Source organism: Doryrhamphus excisus, chromosome 3 (assembly GCF_030265055.1).
Source record: "Doryrhamphus excisus isolate RoL2022-K1 chromosome 3, RoL_Dexc_1.0, whole genome shotgun sequence".
Lineage (NCBI taxonomy): Eukaryota > Metazoa > Chordata > Actinopteri > Syngnathiformes > Syngnathidae > Doryrhamphus > Doryrhamphus excisus.
The window spans coordinates 26,556,760-26,581,619 of NC_080468.1; the positions used below are offsets into that span (position 1 = coordinate 26,556,760).

The 24,860-nt window shown below is 40.5% G+C and overlaps 1 protein-coding gene across 11 annotated transcripts in view; it reads left to right on the forward strand.

Moving 5' to 3' along the window:
• The first annotated feature begins 637 nt into the window (after positions 1 to 637).
• The window catches only part of mark2b (MAP/microtubule affinity-regulating kinase 2b), a 34,844-nt gene continuing 10,621 nt past the window's right edge, over positions 638 to 24,860 (forward strand). For 8 of the 11 annotated variants that reach the window (XM_058066918.1, XM_058066920.1, XM_058066925.1 and 5 more), the window contains exons 1-14: positions 639 to 1,821; positions 16,265 to 16,435; positions 17,378 to 17,431; positions 19,382 to 19,430; positions 19,513 to 19,578; positions 19,668 to 19,738; positions 20,784 to 20,840; positions 21,221 to 21,457; positions 21,955 to 22,074; positions 23,337 to 23,439; positions 23,573 to 23,685; positions 23,787 to 23,861; positions 24,019 to 24,076; positions 24,280 to 24,422. In XM_058066918.1, the coding sequence (XP_057922901.1) occupies positions 1,771 to 1,821; positions 16,265 to 16,435; positions 17,378 to 17,431; positions 19,382 to 19,430; positions 19,513 to 19,578; positions 19,668 to 19,738; positions 20,784 to 20,840; positions 21,221 to 21,457; positions 21,955 to 22,074; positions 23,337 to 23,439; positions 23,573 to 23,685; positions 23,787 to 23,861; positions 24,019 to 24,076; positions 24,280 to 24,422 (1,368 nt within the window). In that variant the 5' untranslated portion in view covers positions 639 to 1,770. Of the gene's footprint in view, positions 1,822 to 16,264; positions 16,436 to 17,377; positions 17,432 to 19,381; positions 19,431 to 19,512; positions 19,579 to 19,667; positions 19,739 to 20,783; positions 20,841 to 21,220; positions 21,458 to 21,954; positions 22,075 to 23,336; positions 23,440 to 23,572; positions 23,686 to 23,786; positions 23,862 to 24,018; positions 24,077 to 24,279; positions 24,423 to 24,860 lie in introns of all 11 variants that reach the window. The other 3 variants (XM_058066926.1, XM_058066924.1, XM_058066921.1) reach the window with 3 other exon arrangements.

Below are 24,860 nucleotides of genomic sequence, written 5' to 3' on the forward strand. Positions count from 1 at the left end.
GATAAAGAGCTAATAAATAGCTTCTGGCTCACTTAGAGAAAAGCTGTCTTCCAGAAGTCTACCAAATCATCCAAGACACTAAACTATAAACCTTGTTTTTTTTCAGGTGCTTCCGTATTGAGTTTACGTTTGATCAAACCTACTTAAGATTTGTCAGATCAAAACATGAGATTCAGTGAGATTTGTATTTATTGTGGACTAATTCACTACTTCCTGGTATGGCACTCTGAACACAATGGAAACTTGGGCTTAAGGAAGCTTGAGCATAAAACTAATTGACTACAATCTGCAATCTATTTTACGTGTGTTGTTACATAACTACTGGCAACATATTTTCACACATTATCATTTTGTGGAGACAAGTTCCAACAGTTAAAGTTATAAACCTTTTCAAAATGCTGCGTCGTTTTGTTCATCGAGTCATATATTTAGTCATTTTAGTTTTCTTCAAAGTAATGTTAAAATATCGTCTTGTCTCGTTTTCGTGAAGCCATTATCGAGTGTTTTGCAACCTCCCGACTGGACAGGATTTAGTCTAGTTGCAGTGCACCTGCCATTGAAAACAGTGTCTTCCCGACAGAAGCCGAAGAAAGCCGAACGGCACCACGAACCCCCTCCCTCCCTCTCCCACTCTCCTTGGTGGTGCAAAGCAAAGCAAGCAGCCATGTTGCCGAGAGCTTGTTCCGGTATGGGGGCAGGCTGCCGTGCTTTTTAGACCGCATTCGGGCGCATCTCTTGATCTTCCCTGAGCACTCAGCCAAACAATCGATCGATCGTGGATGGTACAAGCCGATTAACTGAAGCAAAAAGATTCCTTCCAGTCGGGAATATCTGACGGGAATATTAAGCAGATGGTGGTTTCATCAAGACGGGCCACACTGCAGTGCAGCACTGGTGAACAACCTTATAGCTATCAAGAAGCCGGAGAGACATTGCTTTTCCTGGATTGTGTTCCTAGCTGTGTGGCAGCCACCAACAACTACCGCCACCATAGCCGCCTGTGGTCATCGGAGCTCAGGATAACTGGCTAACTAGCTAACTAGCTCCTGACTCGAAAGAATTGGCTAGCTATATGGGCTAAATCAATTCTTTTAGCATTTCTACAATTTTATTCGTTTGGATATCTAACGAGACATTAGATCTAACGACATTTTGAGCTGTTTTGTGCGACTTGGCAAGGTCGGAACATCGCCTGGAATAACTTTGGCCTGAAAGGTTTATTGAGATTTGAGTATAAATCTCGAAGTACTTATTTGTATAAATCACTTTTAGTGTCTGTTTAGTCACTGATTAATATTTAGCACATTTTAACGCCATCGTGCTAGTTAGCATGCTGTAGTTGAACAGTGTCTTGTTCAATACATCCATTAGCCTAACTTTTCTTTCCAACTAGCCGAAGGTTGCTAGCTGCTTCAAACGTCACAACGTCAAGCGACAGCTCCATGGTCGCCACTGACTCATCTTAAATGATAACGAGGGATATAAATTCTTGAATCAAAGATCTTCGGAATACATTTGACTGTTTTTGACAAACATGGGACCTGCGGTTGACGCTAGCTAGTACCTAGCTAGCTAACTCGGCTAGCCTCTGATGTGGGATCCAACTTGTTGATTCACGGGCTAGCTGACGTGTTGCTAGCAGGCTGGCACAGGGGATCTTGTTGGTGATATTTTTTAACCCAAGCATCACCAAGAGCAAGATTAAATGAACAAAAGCCAGTGAAGAATCATTCTGCTTGTTGCAAAACAAACTCTTCAAGTTGTTCCAAAATGTCAACAAGGACCCCACTGGTGCAAGTCATTGAAAATTCTGCAGGGCAGGTAAGACAACTACAGATATGTCTCGTATTTTTAGTCTTATTCAATGTTAAATACAGCTAGTAACAGAATAAATGTTTTTCAATTGTACCGGTTACAGTATCTGTAAAATGTGTGTATTAAAGATACAATGTGGTTGGTTATACACCGTAATAAATGTCGAACAACATATTTGTACTCACTGCTAGTGTTCAGATCACCTTGGCATATTTAGTTGGAATTGTTTTAGAAACATTCAAACACATTACAAATGTTTATTAATCATGTAACCATCAGTGCGAGTTTGTGATTACATGTTCAGTGGCCTGCTGATTCTATGGGAAAACCAAAAAGTATGATGGCGCACAGCAAAGGAGAAACATACTGTGTTGTCTCTCTGCCACTTCCACTTGTTAAAAGTTAATGTTTAATTTATTTCAAAGCAACATAGTCACACACACCTTGCTGGATTATCTGAATTTGCTGTAGCCTTTCCACTAGCTGCATCCTGAGTGTGAATATTGAAGGCGGTCAAGGCAACCTCCTAAGTGGGCTTGTAGGCAAAAGGTCGCCAATCAAAACAGTCCGTCCTGAAGGCCATGTATAGAAAGGTGTCGGGTCTCAGAGTAATACATGGCGGACAGGATGGCACCGGACGCGATTGGCGCTGAGGTTTGTGATGTAACTTAAACCTAAATGCAGATATTTATAACGTAAACAGCCCCCCCCTCGTATAAAACACGTTGAGTGTGAGTTTACGTTCATGGTGTGGTGTTGCATTCAATGCTGACTTCCCCAGCGATTACAAGTGATTTCCTGTTTGACAATCCAGTTCCCTGTGCGCTGTCTCTTCTGAAAGGGACTAACAGAGCTAGAAATACTGGTCTGCCTCTGACTTCATCCGCCATTGTTTGGCTATGTTGCCCTCACCCCCCTCGTGGAGGTGTGATGGCTATGAACCAACCAGCGAGCCATTTCCTTATTGTAGAAGTCCTGTCAGTCATATAGATAGACACAAACACTAGGGATGAGCATTTCGACTATACTTCAAGATGTAATTCTAAGTGCCCTGTTAGGATAATGATATTGTACCACTGAGTATCGTCCGATATCAATTGGATATCAGCACAAATCATACATACTTTTATGACTTATTTTGCGGAATGACTATTTCATTATGCGTCATTTTATTCACAATATAGTGGTAGATATAGAGGCTGTTGGTGCTCATTGAAGCGTTTAAACCCGACATTATTCACCATCGACAGGGGCTGCCTCTTTTTGTTATATCCAATGACTTCCTGTTGTCCCGTGGGAGTTTCTCACACTTTTCTCACACTTTGCAAATATTTCAGAAAGTTGGAGAGGGAGCCGGGGATGCAACTTCAAATGTGCGACTGGGTTGGTTGTATTAAACTTCAGCGGTTCTGTGCCACCACGGGAAACTTATAGTTTTGCACCCACCCACTTTTTGTGCTCTAATGAAAAATACACACTAGCACATGCTGTTATGGTCCCTTGGGGTCTACATGTTGGATAGAACTGCTGGTGTGGCGCCTGGAATGGACTTCTTATATCGGATCGCCAATATTGGAAATTTTTGATTAAGGCAAATATTGGACCGGACGTCCCTACCCTATTATGCAAAAATGAATGATGATTTAACAGTCATAGATGGTCGTGTTCAAGAGCACCAGAAAAATAATCTTGACTTGTTTGCTCCACTCTTGAGTGCCCTCTTCTGTCGGGAAGAGGGCCTGAAACAGTGGCTTTTGAAGTTTCAGCTTTTTGTGACGTCATGAAGGAAAAAGCTCCTTCCTCATAGACATGATACCACCTCTGTCCTGGCCCAGCCGAGATGAGCGCGCCCTCTGTATAAGCCCACCAAAGATAGGCTTCGCCACACAGCATAAAATGGAACCTACTTGTCACACATCTGCAGATGCGGGCGCTATAAGTAGAATTTTTCTAACTTAGCACGATGTTGCTGTTTAGCAACATAGCATAGCAATGTGGTGGCAGAGGTAATGTCCTCCTGTCTCGTATGTGATTTTTGGCATTTTGTATGTCAGTCAAGTGACAGTGTACTAGTCAAAAGTGTGTTTAAGTGCCCAATAGTCCTCTTTGGAGCTGCACACACTGTCGGAGGCAGGAGTGAACAAGCATGTTAGGGGAAATGTTACAATTGTAGAACTAATCGACAAGACAAAACTGACTCAAAGTTTTGTCTTTACAAATATATAAGGTTTGTGTGACATCTGATATGCATTTAAAATAAAAAATATGGGCCGATTATTCAACCCCAGACGTGGAGCGGGTCTCTTGAAGCGACAGGGTTACTTTTTGACAATTTTGAAAGCCCAATGCTTGCTTCTGTATTGTTAAGTCATCCAATGCTGGGTGTTCCTTTACAGGGATTGTACAACATCAGAATTAGTTCCAGTGCGAAATTGGTTGTTGTTGTGTTAGAGACAGGTATGTGTTTCAGTGTTTGTGTTGTTTTTTCGGCCTTTCCTCATTCATGCTCCCACTGAATGAGTCATCGCACGAGCAAATCTTAAAGCGAGCTCACATGAACGCATCGTCCTTGCCGCTACGCCCAGGAAACCATAAATTATGCCTCTCTCCTTCTTCACCGAGCAGTCGCTAGGCAGAAGAGCTGAATGACAAAGCTAGCCGGGGCCCTTAGCAACAGAGAACCTGTCTCACACACACATACACACGCGTGCGCACGCTTGAGCGAGTTAGCTCAAGCCATCACATTCATATTTGTTCTCAGCACCCGGTAGTCCTCCTGCTCCACACTGTCACAGAGATACACACTCAGTTTGTATTTCACTTGACTGGAATTACATTTTAATTGAATGAGCTGTGTCAGCGTTGCTAGCTCCAGTAGCCTCATAAACGCTACATGAACAGGTGCTGCACTGAGGCTCTGGGTCTTTGCCGCACGTACATGCGTGCGTGTTTGTGTGTGTGTGTGCGCCGGATTGTCTAAAACGAAGTGGAGTAAAACAAGCCTTTCCAGTTGAGTGGAGGTGGGTGTGGCAGCACACTGTTGACCTGCCTGTGGAGGAGCTTGACGTCATTTAGGTGAAAGAGTGTGGATTTCTCCTTCCGCTGCGATGCCTTTGTCTGTAGTTGGTTGCCATGGATATGTAGGATAATATGTTTGGCAAGTGGATCGAGGGTTAACTTGGACATGCCTTGTCATTTTTTCAATTTTGTTTCATTAGCTGTCAAATGGAATTATTTACTTTAGTCGCCATCACGTGTAATTTCTTCACCACCGGTATCACTTTTAAACATCCCATATTTTGTACATGTATGTACAATTATTAGACCACCCTTGTTTCTTCACTTTTTCTTCACTTTAATGCCTGACACAACTAATGGTACATTTGTTTGGACAGATATAATGATGATAACAAATAGCTCATAAGAGTTTTAATTTAAGTTCTATCAACTTTCGTGTTTTTCTTGATTTGCCAAAATCACTTATATTCCTACATGAATAACTATAACATTATATTTCCCCCAAAAATTATAAGCTATTTTTCATCATAATCGTCATCGTTCTGTACCCTTAGTTGTACCAGGCATCAAAATGAACATGAAACTGAACAAACAAAGTGGTCTAATACTTTTTTCATGATTATATGTGTGTGTGTGTGTGTGTGTGTATTAGGGTTGGACGATATGGACCTTGGCATATATCACCATATGACGATATAATCCATCCATCCATTTTCCATGCCGCTTATCTTCATTAGGGTCGCGAGTATGCTGGAGCCTACCCTCGCTGACTTCAGGCGAGAAACGGGGTACACCCTTGACTTGTCGCCAGCCAGTCAGAGGGCACATATAGACAAACATCATTCACATTCATACCTATGGACAATTTAGAGTTGCCATGTATGCATGTTTTTGGGAGGAAACTGGAGTACCCAGAAAAAAACATAAACCCAAAGAACATGCAAACTCCACACAGAGATGCCAAACAGAGATTCGAACCCAGGTCTTCTCGATCTCCTGACCGTGTGGCCTACATGCAAACCACTTGGCAATCTTTCCTAAAAAGCTACAAACCTTAAGCCATATCATGAAATACACTTGTCTAAAATTGTAAAGCACATTTATTTATTGGTAACAAACTGGCTAACATTTCAGCACACATTGACAGTGCATAACTTTATTTGACACTCGGCGCAGAGCTAGTGAATACATTGTACACTGTTGTGCGTCTAGCCCGTCCCAGCTCCCATGGTCACCATCATGGTGCAGTTTCTGCTCCGTGGCATACTACACTCTGTTCCACTCTTTTGCGGCGAAGTCAACGTGCCTGTTCATTCAATGTCCTTGGTTTCCATGCAAGCGAAAAGAATGCTAACGAGGATGTTAAAAATAAAACTACATGAATAATTCTGCTGAACCCCAAGCAGTGTATTCACAACACATCCAGATATGCGCCATATTGTACGCTAACCTGAGAATGGATGCAAAATGATGGCTTCGATTTTTTAAGTTACCTGAAAAGAACGCTAACTTTGTCATTGTTAACAACTCTTTAAATCGACATCAAACATACAAGATCTGTTTTCACTAAGAATCAAATCTGAGTCATAAGATTCTCATTTGTGACTTTTTCCACCTCAAAGAAAAAGGCTAAGATATAAACAAATAAACAATGTCGCAGTGCAACAACAGTAGCTTTTATTAAGTGACTCAGAAAGCAATCGAAAAGGGGGCATATCACATATCACCAAAACCAACTACCTACCAAAACTCTCACAGCCTAATTTCTTGGATTATAATCCGTGGTCGGGATATAAAATGAAGTTGGTCTAACAGCCTTACCTGTTTGAAATGACACTCGATATTGGTTGTTGTCATGTGATATGCAATAAGCTGCTGACACAAGTTTCACTTTACTGTCTTGAGGTCATCTGTAACCATTTCAAAATATATCCACACTTTCAATGATTTTTTTTTGTAGCTGTTATGAGTCAATGAGTCAGTCGATTGTGTGATGGTCTTCCTCGCGCCGCTTTCCTCAGCTCCTTTTAGGATTATGCAACTTCAGCAGGTGATTTTATTAATGTGCAGTAAGTATACATCTTCTGTTTAAAGTTAAACAGACATCGTTTTCAATTCTTACGGAAATGAGGCAGATGTTCTATCAAAATAGACTACATATAACAAAAACATTCTAAGAATGTATGCTCAGCAGCATACGTGGGCCGTAGGCTGCGCTAATGAACAGTATTGCCGTTTTCAAATGCAGTACAGTAAGAATTGTAAAACTAAGAGATTTTATCGTAGACAATTAAATTGGGCCATCTTTTAGCTTTTTCTCTTTTCTTTGTGTCCTGTGTTAATATTCTGAGTCACTTATTTGACAGGATGTAACGCACAGCACTTTTATTGTGAAGGCTGGAAGTGTGTTGTTTGTTTTGGAGCCTGATGGCCATGACTGCCGTAATGTGTGACTGTGAGATGAAGCTGGATGTCACTAAAGTGCCTCTCGTTCATGGCAATTGTCCTTCCTTCATGTTAAGCTTTCACAACATTGGAGGTTGTCTAAGATGCTGTAACATTCTGATAGTGATGTTCTGATCCGTGAATGCACCTTGCAGGAGTGTGCTCGGTTGACAAGGAGTCAAGTACGTCTTGTGGCGCGTGTTGAGAATGGTGATGTGTTTAAGAATTGGTGTTGGATTTGTTTTTTAAATGGAGTGGTGTAGAGTCTATGCACATGTGTGGGCACGCTTCACTTGCCTCCGTCCGAGGTCATAAGAGGTTGAGAGCTTGCCATGATGATGGTCAAAATTCCAAATGTATGCAGTTTTCCTCCAACTTGTGTTCACCTTTATGCAACGTTTGAGGCCGGATTGACTGTCAAAGCTAGTGCTTCCATAGCCAAACAAAACATTTGCGTCTTATAACACTCAACTATGGGGCATTTAATGACCGCTGAACCAGGAAGCACAGTTGAAAAGTGCAAACATTTACATTTTGCGCTGTTTGGTCTTCCGGAAGTCTTAAGGAGGAGAAGAAATGGGCGTGCCAATTGCACTCACCTGAAATAAATGGAATAATTTACAGTTAATCCATGTGATTGGTATCAGTATTGGCCGATTTCACTCATGGGTGATTTCTATGGGAACTGACAGCATAAAGCCCTGATGGGAGCGTCCCAATTATTACCTAATATAGTGGATATAATCAGAGAAAATAAGATATAAATAAGGGTGTCAGAGTTGGGTTCAGCTTGACTTGAACAGTAACTCATTATTATGATGGTAATAACTGTGTTCATCTCACAGTGCAATTCACAGTACTACATGTCCAAAAAGGAGTAGGAAGAAGCAAAGCTTATTTAATCTTACCCCTCATCCGTTTCACATCCATTACAATACAATACAATACAATACAATAATTTTTGCCAATTGTAAACTTATAGGATGATTTTAAGGCAATACAATAATGTGGCGCAATGACAAGGTTTATACTTACTACAAAGAAAATCTATAATAGACTTAATGATACCAATAGGTAATGTAGATTAGTGAATACAGACAGTGTACTCACCAGGCATGAAGAGTCAGTGGTCCGTGTAAGACTGATCAGACATAGCATTGTACGTAAACAGTAGTTCAGGTCTCTCATTCCTTCATACTTTAGAAAACATTAGATCATTCAACCTGCCACAAATGCCTGTTATTCTGGCAATCAAGTTTGGTAGTCAATGTCTCACCGAACATTAAATTAACATTACTGACATGTCGTGTGACCAGTGTAGAATACTGCATTCACAATTTTAACTTCTATTTAACTTTTAACTTCTTCTTTTAAGCTGTCTTCTTAGAGTGCCTTGTATTTGTATTTTCATTAATTTAACCATGTTATGGTTGAAAAGGCTTAATTTAGATTTGAATTTAGATTAAAAAAAGATTTGCTTTACTATATACAGTAAATGTGTGTATATATTAGTATGTTTTACTATATTTTTCCTTATCAACACGGTGGAGAAAGCTGTGATGAGGCTGTCCTATCAGTGCACAAGCCTACTGTACTGGATGGCGGATGGCGCCTGCCTGTTTCTGTGTTTTTAGCATGTCACCAATATAATGTTTGCAGGAATATTTATTATACACCATGTAGGAGGGCTGGGCGATGTTGCAACAAGTAATGTCTTAACAATAGCCTCATCTTCATAGGATAACTCTAAGTTACAGCTTACATTTATGATCTTTCTATATAGTTTGTAATGTCTTTAATGGAAGTGTGACATCATTATTGTTTCAAATCGGACAATAAAATGCAGGGGAATTTTATACGGTGAGGCGCTGCAGTACTGTACCTCATCCTGAAGGGCTGTGGCTGGGGCCGGGAGCGTGCATTTGCTGGTTAAATTGTTATGAAATACGACAAATAAGTTGTTCTCTCATTTTTCTTGTTATCCTCTGTGTGGATTTACTGCAACCCTCCTTTTTTACTTTCATGTGTTGAAGAGGCACATGTAGTGTGCACATACACCCTCCTCATAGAATGGGGTAATCCAGTTCAACACATTCACACCTATCTGAGACCAGGTGTGACACTAGCATGAAAAAGTACACGGCCTCTCTGTGTTGCTGCTTGTGTGTACATACTGCATGCAAAGACTATTATTATAGACGGTGGAATCTTGGCGAGTGTACGCCCCGGTTAGTATATTTTTAGGTTTACATTAAATCCACAAAAAACATGTACATTCACCGGCTAACGCACAGCATCTTGCATCAGGGTCTTGTTATTTAGTACAGTGCATGAGCCCATGTTTGTAGTGTATTTTTATCACAAAACTTCCCTGTTGGCAGCCAGTCACCATCAACAGTAGGCCTGTCACAATAATGGATATATCGATTCATCAAAAGATTAAAAAAAACAAAACAGATAATTATGAGCCCTCGATAAATTAATAAAGTGTATGTGCGCCATCTGTCTCTGTGCTACACTGACAAGATGACAAGATGATTCATTCTGCATGTTTCTTTGTGTATATGTTTCTGTGCTCTATATAAAATGAACACAGAAGAGAGTGAGCATTTTCCTCAGCTATTAGGTTAGCAATGCTAGGAGTTAGCAAGCAGATGTGAATATGAATGGAGGCACAAAGGGGATAGTTTGTAAGCCGAAAGCCACAGTTCCAGTTACTGAGGCTTTTGATCTGCAGAGTAAATATTAAACGAAATGGCTCAAAATGGTGCAGGTTCAGTGTCCTCTGTTGTGTCACAGTGTTGCTGGGAGTACTTCCTGTTTCCCACAGGGCTTTCTGTACAGTTTTTGTTAAAAAAAAGTCTGGAAAGCACATGGCTAGACCTCATATTAATATTCTGCATCATACGTTGGTAATATATTGTTTGTTTTTATCCATCTAATGTACGTCTGTAGTACTTTTGAGTAGGAATTGTGTGTGACGTGGTGACCCTTCGCGATTGTAGCTAATGTGGTATGCTTCACACAGGTAAACTACACTTGAGAACCATCCAGTGGCTCAAATGTGATAGGATATAATGATATTTGAATGATAATCCTAAAGGGGTTTCTTTTGAAAGTCAAAATTATCGAATATAGGTTGATGGTTAATAGCACAATTATCGACCAGCAAAATATGTTATCGTGACAGGCCAAGTTGTCATTGACCCTGGCTATGATGGTTGACTCTGTAGTTCTTGGGTAGCTGACACAGTTACACTCTGTTTTATAACCCGGAGTGGAGCCAAAGTACCAGCATGGAATAGGTGTAGATTCTGCAAAATCTAAAAAGTTTTCTATGCGAGTTATTGTGTGTAGCTGCGCTATAGGGGACCACAACTCAAAACAAAGGGTCAAAAAATGAGCATAATTGGTTCCCCTTAACAGAAAATACTGTCACACGGCCGACACCACTTTTACTCATTCCTATTGTTTACACGTCAGTGTTGGTGTTGGGATCCCATTGGCTCGCATGGGTGGCGCTGGATAAAAGTGTTGGGACACTATCTAGAATGGACTTCATGTATCGGAGTGCCAATATTGGAGATTTTAGATGCAGGTTAATAATAATAATAATATATTGAATTTATTAACGCATCTGTTAAAACTCAGACACTGCATATCATACAGAAAGGATAAAATCAACAATTGAAGACTGTGTAGAAGCAGTCATAGGGAGTATGCAGTCATGAAGGTGAGTTTTGAGTCTGAATTTGAAGATGGGGAAGTGAGTTGATGTTTCGAAGTTACGAAACAAATCTGATGGTAATGAGTTCCAAAGTTTAGGAGCAGAGCAACTGAAAGTTCTGCTCCCCATGGTGCTGAGGGCACAGTGAGGTAGATGGAAGAGGAAGATCCGAGGGAGCGAACTGGAGTGGCGATGTGGAGGAGGCCATTCACATGAGTGCTCAGGTTGTGTATGGTGTTGATATGGAGTGTAGGGGGAGTTTGTAATGTATTCTCTTCTTGACTAGGATCTGGTGAAGCTGATGTAGGATGGGTGTGATGTCGTTAAATTAGGTGGTTTTGCTTGTATTTGGGGCAGCAGGGTTTTGGAACAGTTGAAGTTTGTGGAGGGACTTCAGGTTGATTCCAAAGAGGAGTGAGTTGCAGTAGTCAATGGATGAAATGACCAGGCTACAAACAAGGATGACAATATGATCAATATGATTTTTGTGTTGTTGCTGATATCGGATCAATATGTAATCAGAACACTCCGAATAAAGATTTTTGTATGTTAAAATTTTGGGTGGATTTGGATTGTGATTTTCATGATTTCTTATGGGAAAAAAATTATACGATTAGAGTATGTTTTGGTTCAAGTCGGCCCTTGTCTAATGGATTAAGAATGCTAACTGTATACACATGCTGGGTGCTTGATATTATTTACTAGGTTGCATGGGGCACATCTGTGGTTGTGGCCTTTGTATCTCAACAGCTTCTGTCTTGAACCCTTGATTAGTAAAGGTCAGCGTTAATGAGGCTGGAGTCTAACACAAGCAGTGCTTAAACAATGTTTACTAAATGAATAACCTAAAACCTAATGAGAAAAAGATATGTGGCATCATATGTTGTTATTCATCTCATCTATAATTGGCACTAAAAGTGTGGGTGGTGGGTGGAAGTGTGGACATGTATTCCTGTTAGTGTGTGTGTGCTCAAGGGTTACCTTGCCTGCAGCTGCCTAAAAATGAAGGAAGAATGGCTCTACACAAATAGTCCCAACATGAAAGAGGATAGGAGGAAGACTAAAGATTGGAGGACATGACAATATACAATGATATAGACTTCCTGTCTATACAAAAAAATATATTATGTCTATTTGTGTCCTTAAAATCTCTCTTAGGTCAAGAATTTCTAAATTGTACCTGTATAAGACATTGGCTTGCCACATGTAGTGTGTAGTATGTTTTTGCAATGTGGCCAACGACACTGTCTAGTATGTGGGCATGCACCATTTTGCACTGTTGTCTTTATAATTGTCCACCAAACGCCTCAGCAAGCGTTGACTGACGGGACTGAGGTGCCGCTGCCCGAGCACATCCACCCATACTTTTTCTAAATTGAGAAAACTGTGTTGGTCGGCTGAGTTCATTCTGTTTCAAACCAAATATTCCCACAAGTTTTTAGTGCAGCTGTTCTCATTCTGATGCTGTAAATTACTTACTCCATAAGAAAAAGTGCTCAATGCCGCAACAGTGGAGAGACAGCCATTGCTGGTTTTACTATTCACACATTTCTTTGGCAAATAAATATGGATATTAAGGAAAATCTGTACTGTCAGTCACATGAAATGATTTTTAAAAAGTGTCCACGCCTTGTGTTATAGTTATGTCCATGATAGCATTGTCTGTCTCCCACTCCCTCACCCTCATGATCCAAAAATAAAAATCATTTGCTCGCCCTCTCCGCCCTCACAAGACCACATAAGGACCTCCGCTCAGCTCCTGGATTGATGCAACTGCCATTTGTTTTTAATCCCACTTGTGCACAAGATGAAGCATTCTGCAGAGTCAGCATGGGGCTGTGTGGAAAGATGAGGGCTCTAAGCGGGAGACAGACATTTCTATTTAAAGCAGGAAACACAATGAAGTAATCATGGGTCTCCCTGTTTCTCAGGGCCTCAAAGTGTGCTAACATAAGGGTGGAAGGTCTTGATTGTGGTCTGTGGCTTATTCGCAACACTGAGTGAGCCTCTAATTTGTTCCAAGATAATTGCACGAATAAAATAAACTAGTGAGGAGAAGAACCATCCAATGCGATTACTTTGTACCATCTTGCTCATTGCTGTCAAATCTCGAAGAGGTCAGAGTGTGATTTGTGCCACCCTTCATGGTCGCCCGTGTGCCTGAGCTTGTGTGTGTGTGTGTGTGTGTGAGGACTTCTCGCCATACTTGCTTGTTTCTTAAAAATGCACTACAGTGTGCGGTGAAACATACAAAGTTAATTGTAGTGTGCGCAATGTAAGGCAGTGTTCAGTAAGGCTGATGGCTTTGAATTGAGAGTCCAGTTTTGTGGTACATTTTTTTTTCACATATACGCCATATTCAGGACCATGTTAAATATTATAGAAATCACACTGTTTTTTAAATGCTTATTTGCATTATTCCACTGCTCATTGTTTTGTTCTGATTTTAAATTTTACTGATTTTACTTTTTAAACATCACATCACATTCAATAAAACTGTGGTAGTAATGAGCACTGTGATAATTTGTCTCAATCCTGAATGGAAATGTTATATCTCAACTGACAAGTTAAACGTTATCTTAACATTGTATATCATTGCGTGTGCCTTGTTATACTGGCTGCTCACTTTATAAGGAACCACAACAATAGTATGAGACACTTAAGTTATTGATTAGCAACAGGCTAAGCTACCACAGATTTCATAAAGACTAATGTTGAATTGCTAAATATGTATTTTTATTATGTTTCTTCTTAATAGACCTGATCTAGTTGAAAAACATGAGATAGCAGTATACTCCAATAGAAGTATAAAATAGTGTCATTCACAGTTATGTTTTCCATTATTGCTGTTTGTATTCTGGTTCAAAGCAAAATATAAACTATGATTTGTATTTTGTTTTTGTTTCATGCTGTAGCCGTATCGACATATTAATATTATATATATAAAATGCAGTTGTCAATGCAGTCTACTGTAAAAAAAACAGTGCAGTGTACAAGTGTTACAAGTTGCTAATTGTAAATTTTGCTAAGCATGTTTGAAATAAACCATTAAAATGCACAGTACCTCCTGCACTTGACTATGCACTGTGCATACCACCATCCCGTGACATCACACTACACGACTGTGTAGCCAGTCTTACCTGATCCTCGTCACCTGTCCAATCAGATCTTTCTCTCTCTCTCTCTCTCACACACACACACATGTTCTGACCCTTTGTTGTTTCTGTTGCCAAGCATGCTAAACCTGCCAGCGTGCCAGAGTGTTTTTTTCTTCATTCAAAAAAAAAAAAACGCCTCACCTGGTGCACAGTGTGAGAAACAATGTGTAAACGTTAATCACAGAACATGAACAGCAACAGGAAAATCATGCCTTAGCTTATGTATGTGATATAAGACAGATTAAGTGTTAAGGTACATTTCACAGTCTTCCCAACATGTATGCATTTTTTCCATACTCTGCACTAGGGTTGGGTGATATTTTTTATAAACCGGTATAGATTCTTCTAATTACTTACAAAATGACTTCCACCAATATAAATGATAAACATAAACAAGCCGAGATAAGACGAATCAAATGCTGTCATCGTGATGAGAAGGAACATTCGAGTGGACAAGTATTTACTCGGCAGATGGCTCTATATCGTAAAACACAAAATTACTATAAACATGAACAATCTCCTCCCGACCTCCACAGGTTGAAATGGGGATAAACGCCAGAGAAAGTTGGCTGAATCTTCTCTTGCAGAGCGTGAATGGAAGCTCGCAGGGGTTAGCTTAGTTTAACACGCTCGTGTGGTTGTGTGTGTGTGCGACTTGGGCTGGTTTTACAATGCCGATGGTGACATGCAGCTACTGAGTGGAATAAATACGAGAGGCGTGTTTATTTATGAACGCAGTTCATCTTTACCGTAAAATAAGAACGCTGTTTGCCCCATGTCTGCGTAAACAAAATAAGAGTGTCATAAATATCTGCCATAAGTTATATGTTGGAATTTGCATGGGTGACTATATCGTTCTTTAAAACAAGCACAGGCAATACACTTTATTGAATATTTAGTAGCAATGTGTGCAGAGGCTGACATCCCATTGGAAAAGCTAGCCAGGGTGTTCCTAATAAATACATTGGCTTTACAATTTTGAGACAAGTGTACTTAATTATGTGGCTTAAGTTTTGGAGCTTTTTGTACAAATTCAAATTTTATATCGTCATGTCGTGATACATCCCAAAATATATTGTGATACAATAAGGCCTGTATCACCCAATCCTATTCTGTATGCATTTTGACCCTTGAATAAACTTAGCTGCTTTCCAAGTTTACATTGTGTTGCCTTTCACCTGTATCACTTTCAAGTTCAATCTCTGAAGCCTGTCTTATGCTTATGCTATGTGTTGAGGTGCCAGCTTACGCTACAACGTCTTGTAGAGCACTACTTGCACGTCGGAACAAATTTAACGTCATGATGCGGGACTGTAAAGGCTGCAATTGGTCAACTTTTTAAATGTTCCTTGTGTGTATATGATTCATTCATTGGACGTACCAGCCATCATAGCAAACACTTTATTTTCCAATTTTGGATCAACATTGGAATTAGAAGTAGAAGTGCCACATTGAGTTCCATTTGTTTGTTAGGCTATCAAGCAAAATAGTCCACACGAATTGTGGTTGCTCAGAATTGAACCAATTCACATTTTCGCTGAAATTCATTTTTCACTTCTGACTTAATCTGAATTTGGATATCTACTGATGACAATTGTGATCCGATACCAGAGCTCTGTTTGCCTTGATATTATGATTATTATTGTTGTTAATTTTATATCAGGTTGTAATAGACTCCTCTACAGACAAGTATATGTATGAATGTAGGCATGTATGCCCCCAGAGGCAACTTGAGATAAGTATAACATCAGAAAAGGAAGTCAGAAAAACAGGAAATCCTGTGAACAGGAAAAATCCCATCCTGAAAACAGATATGCAACTGTGAGGGTTCCAAATTGACTGCCAATATTTGATAAATCCAAGACAAATACACATAAAGGGTACACTTCTCTTACACCACCCCTACCATTGGAAATAATGTAAATTCAATTAATTAAAAAATAGAGGGAGGTACTCATAAAATGTTAGAATTTCCCCCTGCATACTTTTTAGCAACACATTTTAGTTTATATTTTTATAGGTATTTATTATTAGAAGAGAAAATGAGAAAATAATCCTGTATCATGTATACCAATGCTCTTTCCTCTCTCTGACTTGTTAGGACTCCAAGTCGTCATCGGGCCGCTCTAGCATGTCACGGTGTCGGAACTCCATCGCAACCACCACTTCAGACGACCAGCCGCATATCGGCAACTACCGTTTGCTGAAGACCATCGGCAAAGGCAACTTTGCCAAGGTCAAACTGGCTCGGCATGTTCTCACTGGCAAAGAGGTAAGCATGCGTTCTACATTCAGCCTGGCATTGACTTGACCTTGATGAGGTTTAGTAATAATTTGTACACCAACTACTGTCTCAATTAGCTTTCATTCACTTTTGCATTGGTATGTATTAGGATATCTTGAAACTGACTTGTTGGGGAGGGGGGTCATGCTGTGTGCACTTAAGTACAGTGCATCCTCTACTGAAGATGATTAGCTCACCATTGTCTGTAAGAATGGAGAAGCCTCCATGTCTGTACTGTGATACGCAGTTGTGATGTAAGCCAGTGGCGTGTCATTTAAGGGAGCCATGCTGGGCTCCTTTCTTTGGACCAGTCAAGTCAACGCGTCGGATAGGAAGGAGGGTAGAGGTGGGCGGGCTCTGTCAATGTGTGACAGCTCTATGCCCGACACCCTGATAACACTCCATGTGACTCGCTGGCACACACACACACACACACACACACGCACACACACACACTGGAAAAATAAGGGAGAGTCAGAGGGCATGCGAGAGTCAAATGAGCACAACCATAAACTGGACTGGAAGAAAGCAGTTAGAATTGTAGAGAGGCATTGCACTTTATTTAAACAAGCTCTTCACACTTCATATCTATACCATCTGCCTCTCTATTGCCGTTTTCCAAAGCTTATTTCACCCCTCTCCCCGTCTTTTTTAATCCTTTCAAACCATGCAATAGACCCTTGTGAGAGTCTACATTCTGCCCTATTATGTAACCGATTTCTGCTGCGATTGTGTTATCGTCCAATGTGTGTCCTTGAAAAGCCAACAGAACACTTTCTGAAGTCCTTTGAGGTGCAGTCATGTCAAAACTGTGATGACAACATTTTTTTTGAGGGAATTTCAGTTTCAGTTTTGACTACTTTGAACCATACTGCAATAAATGAATAAAACTGTAACCAGTAAGTAAATGTTTTGGGTGTTTTGTCATAGGTGGCTGTTAAAATCATTGATAAGACACAGCTCAACTCCTCAAGTTTGCAGAAGGTGAGTCTCTTGTCTGTTTGTTCTTTTTTTGTCTGGTTTTCTCTCCAGTCCCACCCACAGGCACATCCCCCACACTGTTTCAACAAAATATCCTTTAACGTTGAATTAATTATTCTCAAGTCACTCATTGTTGGAGTGTGTCCTCTCACTCCTACTTTCCCCTAACTCTGCTTTTTTTTGGAAGCACTCTAGTTTTCAGGGAGAGTTTTAATTACAGGAAATAAGCTGCAATTACTTCCTTTTGATCTTGGCAGGGTGGGGTCTGTTCACTGACACACATGCAATCTCTCAGTACAAATGCAGAACCAGTGCCTGGCTTGCCACATAAATGCCAATGGTCTTAGTATGTGGATTAGAACAAGGGTTTTCAAAGTGTGCCTCCTCTCTAAAATAAGACAGTTCTGCCAGAAATATTTTTCTGGAGCATATTCCGTTTACACCCCATTCTGTTTATTCTCTCACCTTTGAAAATGAGTCTTTAATCTAACCAAAATTTTGTTACCAGCTTTGAAAGATGTTTTATTTTACTCGGACTGCTGTGCCAGGATTGAAGTTTTCTGAAGCAAATTAGAACAGAACTAAATTCTTTTCATATTAGAGACCGACGGCCTAGCATCACTTGGTGGTTTTATAGACTGCTTCTGTCACACAAGACCACACCCTCTTTATGGTGTTTGAACATGTCCCTTTTGCCCGATCCACATGCAAGGCTCCAGACTTTGACTAAAATATGAGACGTGGCATGTGAATTTTTCATCCACTCACGCATGTGCGACCAGGTAAAAGTACACCAAGAGATGCACTTTGTCCCTTATTACACCAAGAATGGAAATAGTCTGTAAAATGTGGAGTCGATTGATGACAACTAAGTCTGCCAATGGCAGCGTCTGTGATAGCTCACGTTTCAATAGTATTCGATTGACTTTTCTACCATATTTGTTTACACATTTTGCCTGGCTCTTATTTCTTCTGGCACTCTGCCAGCAGCCTGTTTGCTAGATATAGTTATCTGCGTAGCCTTTTGGTCCACGGTGTCCAAAAGTGATTTTTTTTTCTAAACCACTGTGGCGTTTTCTTTAAAACAAACAAGCAATGCAGTTTGTTCTGAGCTCATGTTTGTCCCACACGGAAGCTACAAGTGGCTGTCAGGTTCGTGACGTTCGTATCACTTAATGTTTTGCTCTGATTTTGCGTAGCTCATCAAAGAATATTTGCTTCAACTCTTAATATTTTTATAACTCTTCAATTCAGACATGAATTAACCCTACCAGTTAATTTGCCCATTTAATATTTTTGGGGGGCTGCATGATGGACGAGTGGTTAGGATGCAGGTTAGCATGCATGTTAGCTTAATTGGTGACTCCAAAATTGTCCAGGCAAGAATGTGAGTGTGAATGCTTGTCTATATGTGCCCTGTGATTGGCTGGCCACCAGTCCAGGGTGTACCCCACCTCTTGCCCGAAGACAGCTGGGATAGGCTCCAGCATACCTGGGACCCTTGTGAGGATAAGCGGCATAGAAAATGGATGGTTGAATATTTTTTTTGTTGCAGACAAATTTATGTAGTTGACAATTGAGTTAGTTTGCCATTCAACATTAACTGCTAAAGAGGAAGAAGAGTAAGGTGTGTTGATGTAGGTGAAAAGTGGGCTGTATTGAAACAGTATTGCTCAGTAATAGAGTGAAACTGATCGGAAATGTCAACATTTACTTGGCAAGTTGATTTTGGTGAGCGCCTCTAAATTTTCTGCTCTCAATCCTAAAATTTTAATTTAGGGGCCACTAGCAGCTAGTAAAAAAGTTAGTCTAGAGCCCTGACATGTGTCGTTAACATCGCGTATCCATGACCAAACAGTCTTTCTAATGGCAGCCACGTACCAACTCAAACAGTATCTACAGTAGGTGTCCCACAAGTGTTTGACACAGCTGTGTGTGCCTTTTGTTTGCCAGCTCTTTCGGGAGGTGAGGATCATGAAGATGTTAAATCACCCTAACATCGGTAAGTCTACACTTCAGTCAGGTGGAATTCATTCATTTCATATGATCTCCTCACTTACTCTTTATGTTTGCTCCGTCATCAGTTAAGCTCTTTGAGGTGATCGAGACAGAAAAGACTTTGTACCTGGTGATGGAGTATGCAAGTGGAGGTGAGTGTGTGTGTGATAGTTTCACACTGCGAAAAAAAACAAAACAGAAAAAGACCTTGTGGAAAGCCTTGTTTCTTCTCATCTTGTAGGAGAGGTTTTTGATTACTTAGTTGCTCATGGAAGGATGAAGGAGAAAGAAGCCCGTGCCAAATTCAGACAGGTATGTTTGTGTCTTTTTGCAACCTAACTGCTGCTGTTTTAATTAACGTATTATGCCTAATCAAAGACTGAATTTTTTTTTCCTGAAATGAGAAATTAGATGGTGGGTCTATAGCAGGGACGTCCAAACTTTTTCCAGCAAGGGCCGTGTCAGCTTTGTGAGAAAGACGATTATTACTATGACCTTAACAGCTTTGCTGTTTTTTTCCCCATTTTTGCTGGGTTAAAAAAAAATTAAAAGTTTTGTAAACTTTGTAAATTTTCTTTTCGTAATATTATGACTTTATTTCCATATTATAACTTTAACCCCAACCTAATTTTCCAAAAATTACAACTGTGTTTCTCATCGTAGTACGACTTATAAAATAATGTATTTTCCCTTTAATATTTCAACTTCATGCTACTAAAATGAAATTATTTGATGATATTATGACGTTGTTATGACATGTATGCATGCACACACATTTTCTCTCATATATTTCTCTCAGTATATTTCTGCCTGCTTTTTGCTGTAATTTTAATGCTGTTTTATGTAGCACCCACAAAAGACTACACAGACAAGCATTGTGGCCCATAAAAAGTTATATTCTAGAAGCTTTTCTTGAAGTCTGTGCTGGTAAAAATTGCAGAATACAAAAGTAACCAGCCTGTTCAGCAGATTCATTCCAATTCCAATCCAGCACAGAGCATTTTGTATTTTAAGATAATGGATGTCAGTAAAGCAAAGTCATTAAACTGTTGAGGCAGCTAAGAAATATGATAAATTAAGTATGAAATGAAATATGATTAACTGATGTAGAAAGCATGACTATAAAAGATTAATTCATTTTTCTAAAAAGTGGTTTAAAAAAGAGAGGGTGGATATATATGGTGGATATATATATATGTGTGTGTGTGTGTATATATATTATATATATATATATATATGTACACACACTCAATATCCATATATACAGTGTGGAATATACTGTATATATTTTTAGCAATAATTTGGTATTTATTCTCTCTGCTCATCCCTGCTTCTTGCTGACTTTGTCACTCTACAGATTGTGTCAGCAGTGCAGTATTGCCATCAGAAGTGTATAGTACACAGAGACCTCAAGGTGAGAACATACACTCATACATTTGACCGTAAGTTTAGGGGAGATAATTATGAGAGTAGCACAACAATTTGTAGTTAAAATTTGAGTACGTTTCATACCTACGTCATTATCTGCACACGTTCAATGCGTTTTCCAAAGCTTTTCTGACAAGAGTTATCGTCTTGTATGCACACATAGAAGGTACAGAATATTTACAGCAAGAGAAAAGGAGAGTGCACCTGTTGCTAGGCAACCCCAGGCCCCTTGGACTGTCTGCACCCATCTTGCCGGAGATGCATTCTCCTAGTTTGTAGTTGTGTTCTCACTGACTATTTTAATCAGATCAAAGTGACTCCCTCTTCTATCTCCTAATAACTTTTTAAATTCTGCCTGTCTTGCAGGCAGAGAACCTGCTGCTGGACGCAGACATGAACATCAAGATAGCAGACTTTGGCTTTAGTAACGAGTTCACTCTGGGGAATAAGCTTGACACGTTTTGTGGCTCCCCACCATACGCCGCTCCAGAGCTCTTCCAGGGCAAGAAATACGACGGGCCTGAGGTGGACGTCTGGAGTCTGGGAGTCATCCTCTACACGCTCGTCAGCGGCTCCCTGCCTTTTGATGGACAGAATCTCAAGGTTCAAACCAGCAGACAACCACTTATATAATACACATGCATGCATGCATGCATGCTGTTTGTTTAGTGTGGGTGGGTGTAGTGTTTGTCTTGCTTGTTTCTCCGAGCATGCACCGAGCAAAGAGACTGTATTTTGTTATTAGGATTATATTTTGATGAGATCAACGAAAGAAGCCTTGCTTCTTTCAGCAAACTGCTTTTATTAACGCCACCCATCATGCTGTGCATTCAGGCAGCACCCACATGACGCATCCTGGAAGCGCAGACACACTTTGGGTGGGCGATCTGATACTGAATGTGATGTTGATATTAACATTCTTGTGAAATATCTAGGTTTAGCAAGTGTGCCTTTTCTCTGCCTCCTGCTGCAGAGGGTTTTGTTCAACACCTACATTACTTGTCTTACTATTTATTTAACACAATGAGGCTTTTTTTTTCTTTTCCCATACTTGAATATCATGACAAAAAACGACTTTGCACTTCTTTGTATATCTCCAGGAGCTGAGAGAGCGTGTTCTGCGTGGCAAATACAGGATTCCCTTCTATATGTCCACTGACTGTGAAAACTTACTCAAGAAGTTCCTCATCCTGAACCCCTCCAAAAGAGGCAGCCTCGAGGTACACACGTAGAAAGGGATGCTTCAATCCGAGCTTTATGCTGCCAATTCTGATACAGCTCATCCATGAGTGACATTGGATGATACCAATAATATGGATTAATTATGCATTATTACATTCATTTATGATGAGTGCTACTGGCCAGGGGTGCTGTGTAAATGGGAAAAGTCAGGACAAGCGAGCCAACGGTATAAAGATTATGTACATTATAGAGATCTAATTTGTCATGTCTATGACAGGAACAACATCAAATTAAAGCACAAAATGAATACAGACCCACCGTCCACCAGTACCGCCCTGGAATTTTACCACAAATGTACCACAAATATGCACGTTAGCACTCAAATATGAGGTGAAAAGGAGAAGGGGGAAAATACAGTATAGTAGTCTATCCGTGTGGGACAAAATTAGGTGCGTTCAAGGCTACTTGGATTAAACATGCAAAAACTGGGGGAATTTTTTTAATGTATATTATTTCTCAAATAAAATAATGGCCCATATTTCATCCCTACATATTATAGATAAAAACTCACTTCTATCTGCAATGAAGTGTGATTAATGAGTTAAATACAGACAGAATGGGGTTAATCATGATTAAATATCTTAATCAATTGACAGCCCTTAATATTACTAATTAGTTAAGAAATAGCTGGACTTCCAGGTAGCACATAGGTGGGCTCTAAGTGAGAGAGCAGTCGGCAAACACGGTCTCTTCCACCGCTGACACAGGCTAGTCATCTAGTCGTGCCGCGATGTGACTGATGATCACATAGTGACCTTTGAACGCTCACCATACTCCAGCACTACTCTGCACCCAGGCTGCAATAGTACTAGCCACAGGTGGTTGGAGTGGAAGGCATTTATCGGCATATGCCGGTCATATGCTGATCACATGCTTTTTCAAGGAAATCGGCCAATCGATCGGCTCATCCCTTCATGTAATGAAACATCACCAAGCTAACCTATTTTGCAAAACCCCCAAATAAAGAACAGAATTATGAAACAGTTTTTTTTGTTCTGCTTGGCCTGCATTTTAATTGTGTGTGTGGTGCACCCAGTGACCTCCACATGTATATGTGAGTTTGAAGCTCATGTGCGAAACTACTTCATAAAAACATAATACATAGCATAGGTGATACGTTGCTGGTTAGGGTATAATGGTGTGCAGCTAACATTGTATGTAATTTCTGCTGATTATAAATATAATCATGTTTTTGCTGACATGTCTGTTGCTAATGTGCTTTTTCACCATTTTTTCCCAGCAGCAGATAATGAGGGACCGGTGGATGAATGTAGGCCATGAGGACGAGGAACTCAAACCTTACATCGAACCACAGCCAGATTATAAGGACCCCCGGAGAACAGGTACGTGCTGAATATGCTTTCTGCATCCATGGGGACACACTTTAGCACTTTTTTCCCCTCTCTCCCACCAATTTATCAAGAAGAAGTAATAATAATTTGCTAATCATTTTAATTGGTATGCTGTGCTGTGCAGACATTATGCTGCAGATGGGATTCTCTCAGGAGGAGATCCAGGACTCGCTGGTTAATCAGAAGTACAATGATGTGATGGCGACATACCTGCTACTGGACTATAGGAACTCTGAGGTACACGTGATGCGTCAATCCTATCCATCACCCTCGATAGTACTCGGTAATCAATATAGCAAGTGTCAAATCTCTGATTTTATGTCCCCTGTTTTTATCAGCTGGATGAGGGTGGTATCAAGCCCCGGCCTGGAAGTGATGTAAGCAACATAAATGCCCCCTCCCCGCCTCACAAGGTACAATGAGAACACAGACTATTGCGTCTGTAAAGTGGGCTCTTTTTGCCAAAGACGACGGCAGACCTGTAGCAAAAATATTCCCACACTGTCACCTATATGCTTGCGTGCAAAGCTGAATCACAATCAACCTCAATGTCCTTTCTGTCATTCTCAGGTACAGCGCAGTGTATCATCCAACCAGAAGGCTCAGAACCGCAGAGCTACTGACCAGAGTGAGTTGTGTGCATGCGCGTATATGCGCCATATTGAAGGGCAAACGCTCTCTTCAAATGTTATGAGGAGCATAGACGGCCTAGGATTAGTTTCAAATGGGGGGGCTTTGCCAGGAGCTCCTCAGAAGTGGAGGCAGTATTGGCCTGCACATCAAGAAGAAATTATTCTGTTGGTGGAGAGACTGAATATGTTGCTGTTCTAGGCTCTTCCTACTCGAAGAGAGGAGACAACCGGACTTCTGGGGATGATTCTGGGAGGAAAGGTTCATCGGGCAGCTCCACTACCAAGGTGCCGGCAAGTCCTCTGGTCTCCTCTGACCGCAAGAAGAGCGCCACGCCCTCTACCGTGAGCTCAAGTTCCAAACGCTGCCCAGAACACAATAAAATTAGGACAATATCACTACATCCAATGGGAAAAATGGCACTAAAATACCTCTGCTGATCAGTAACGGCAGATCTATCTGATGATGCCGTCCACAGATCGAAACAAAAGTTACTAATTAACCTGATTAATGGCCATATGACAGGGCCTAACATTGAATCACTTTAGTCATAGTTGTAACATTGCATTAACATGTCACATTGGCACACTGGAGACATTACACACCCACACACACCTACATTTATTGTGTTCTTGCTATGTGTGTGTTGGTCCTGTTTGGGTGCCGCCTCTCCCTTTTCGTGTTTGCTTGCCATGGCTACCTCTGTCATTTTTATAAGGTTATGTTCCTTAGCTTATCATCTATATACAGTATATACTTGATTGTTTACCCCTTTTTTTAAC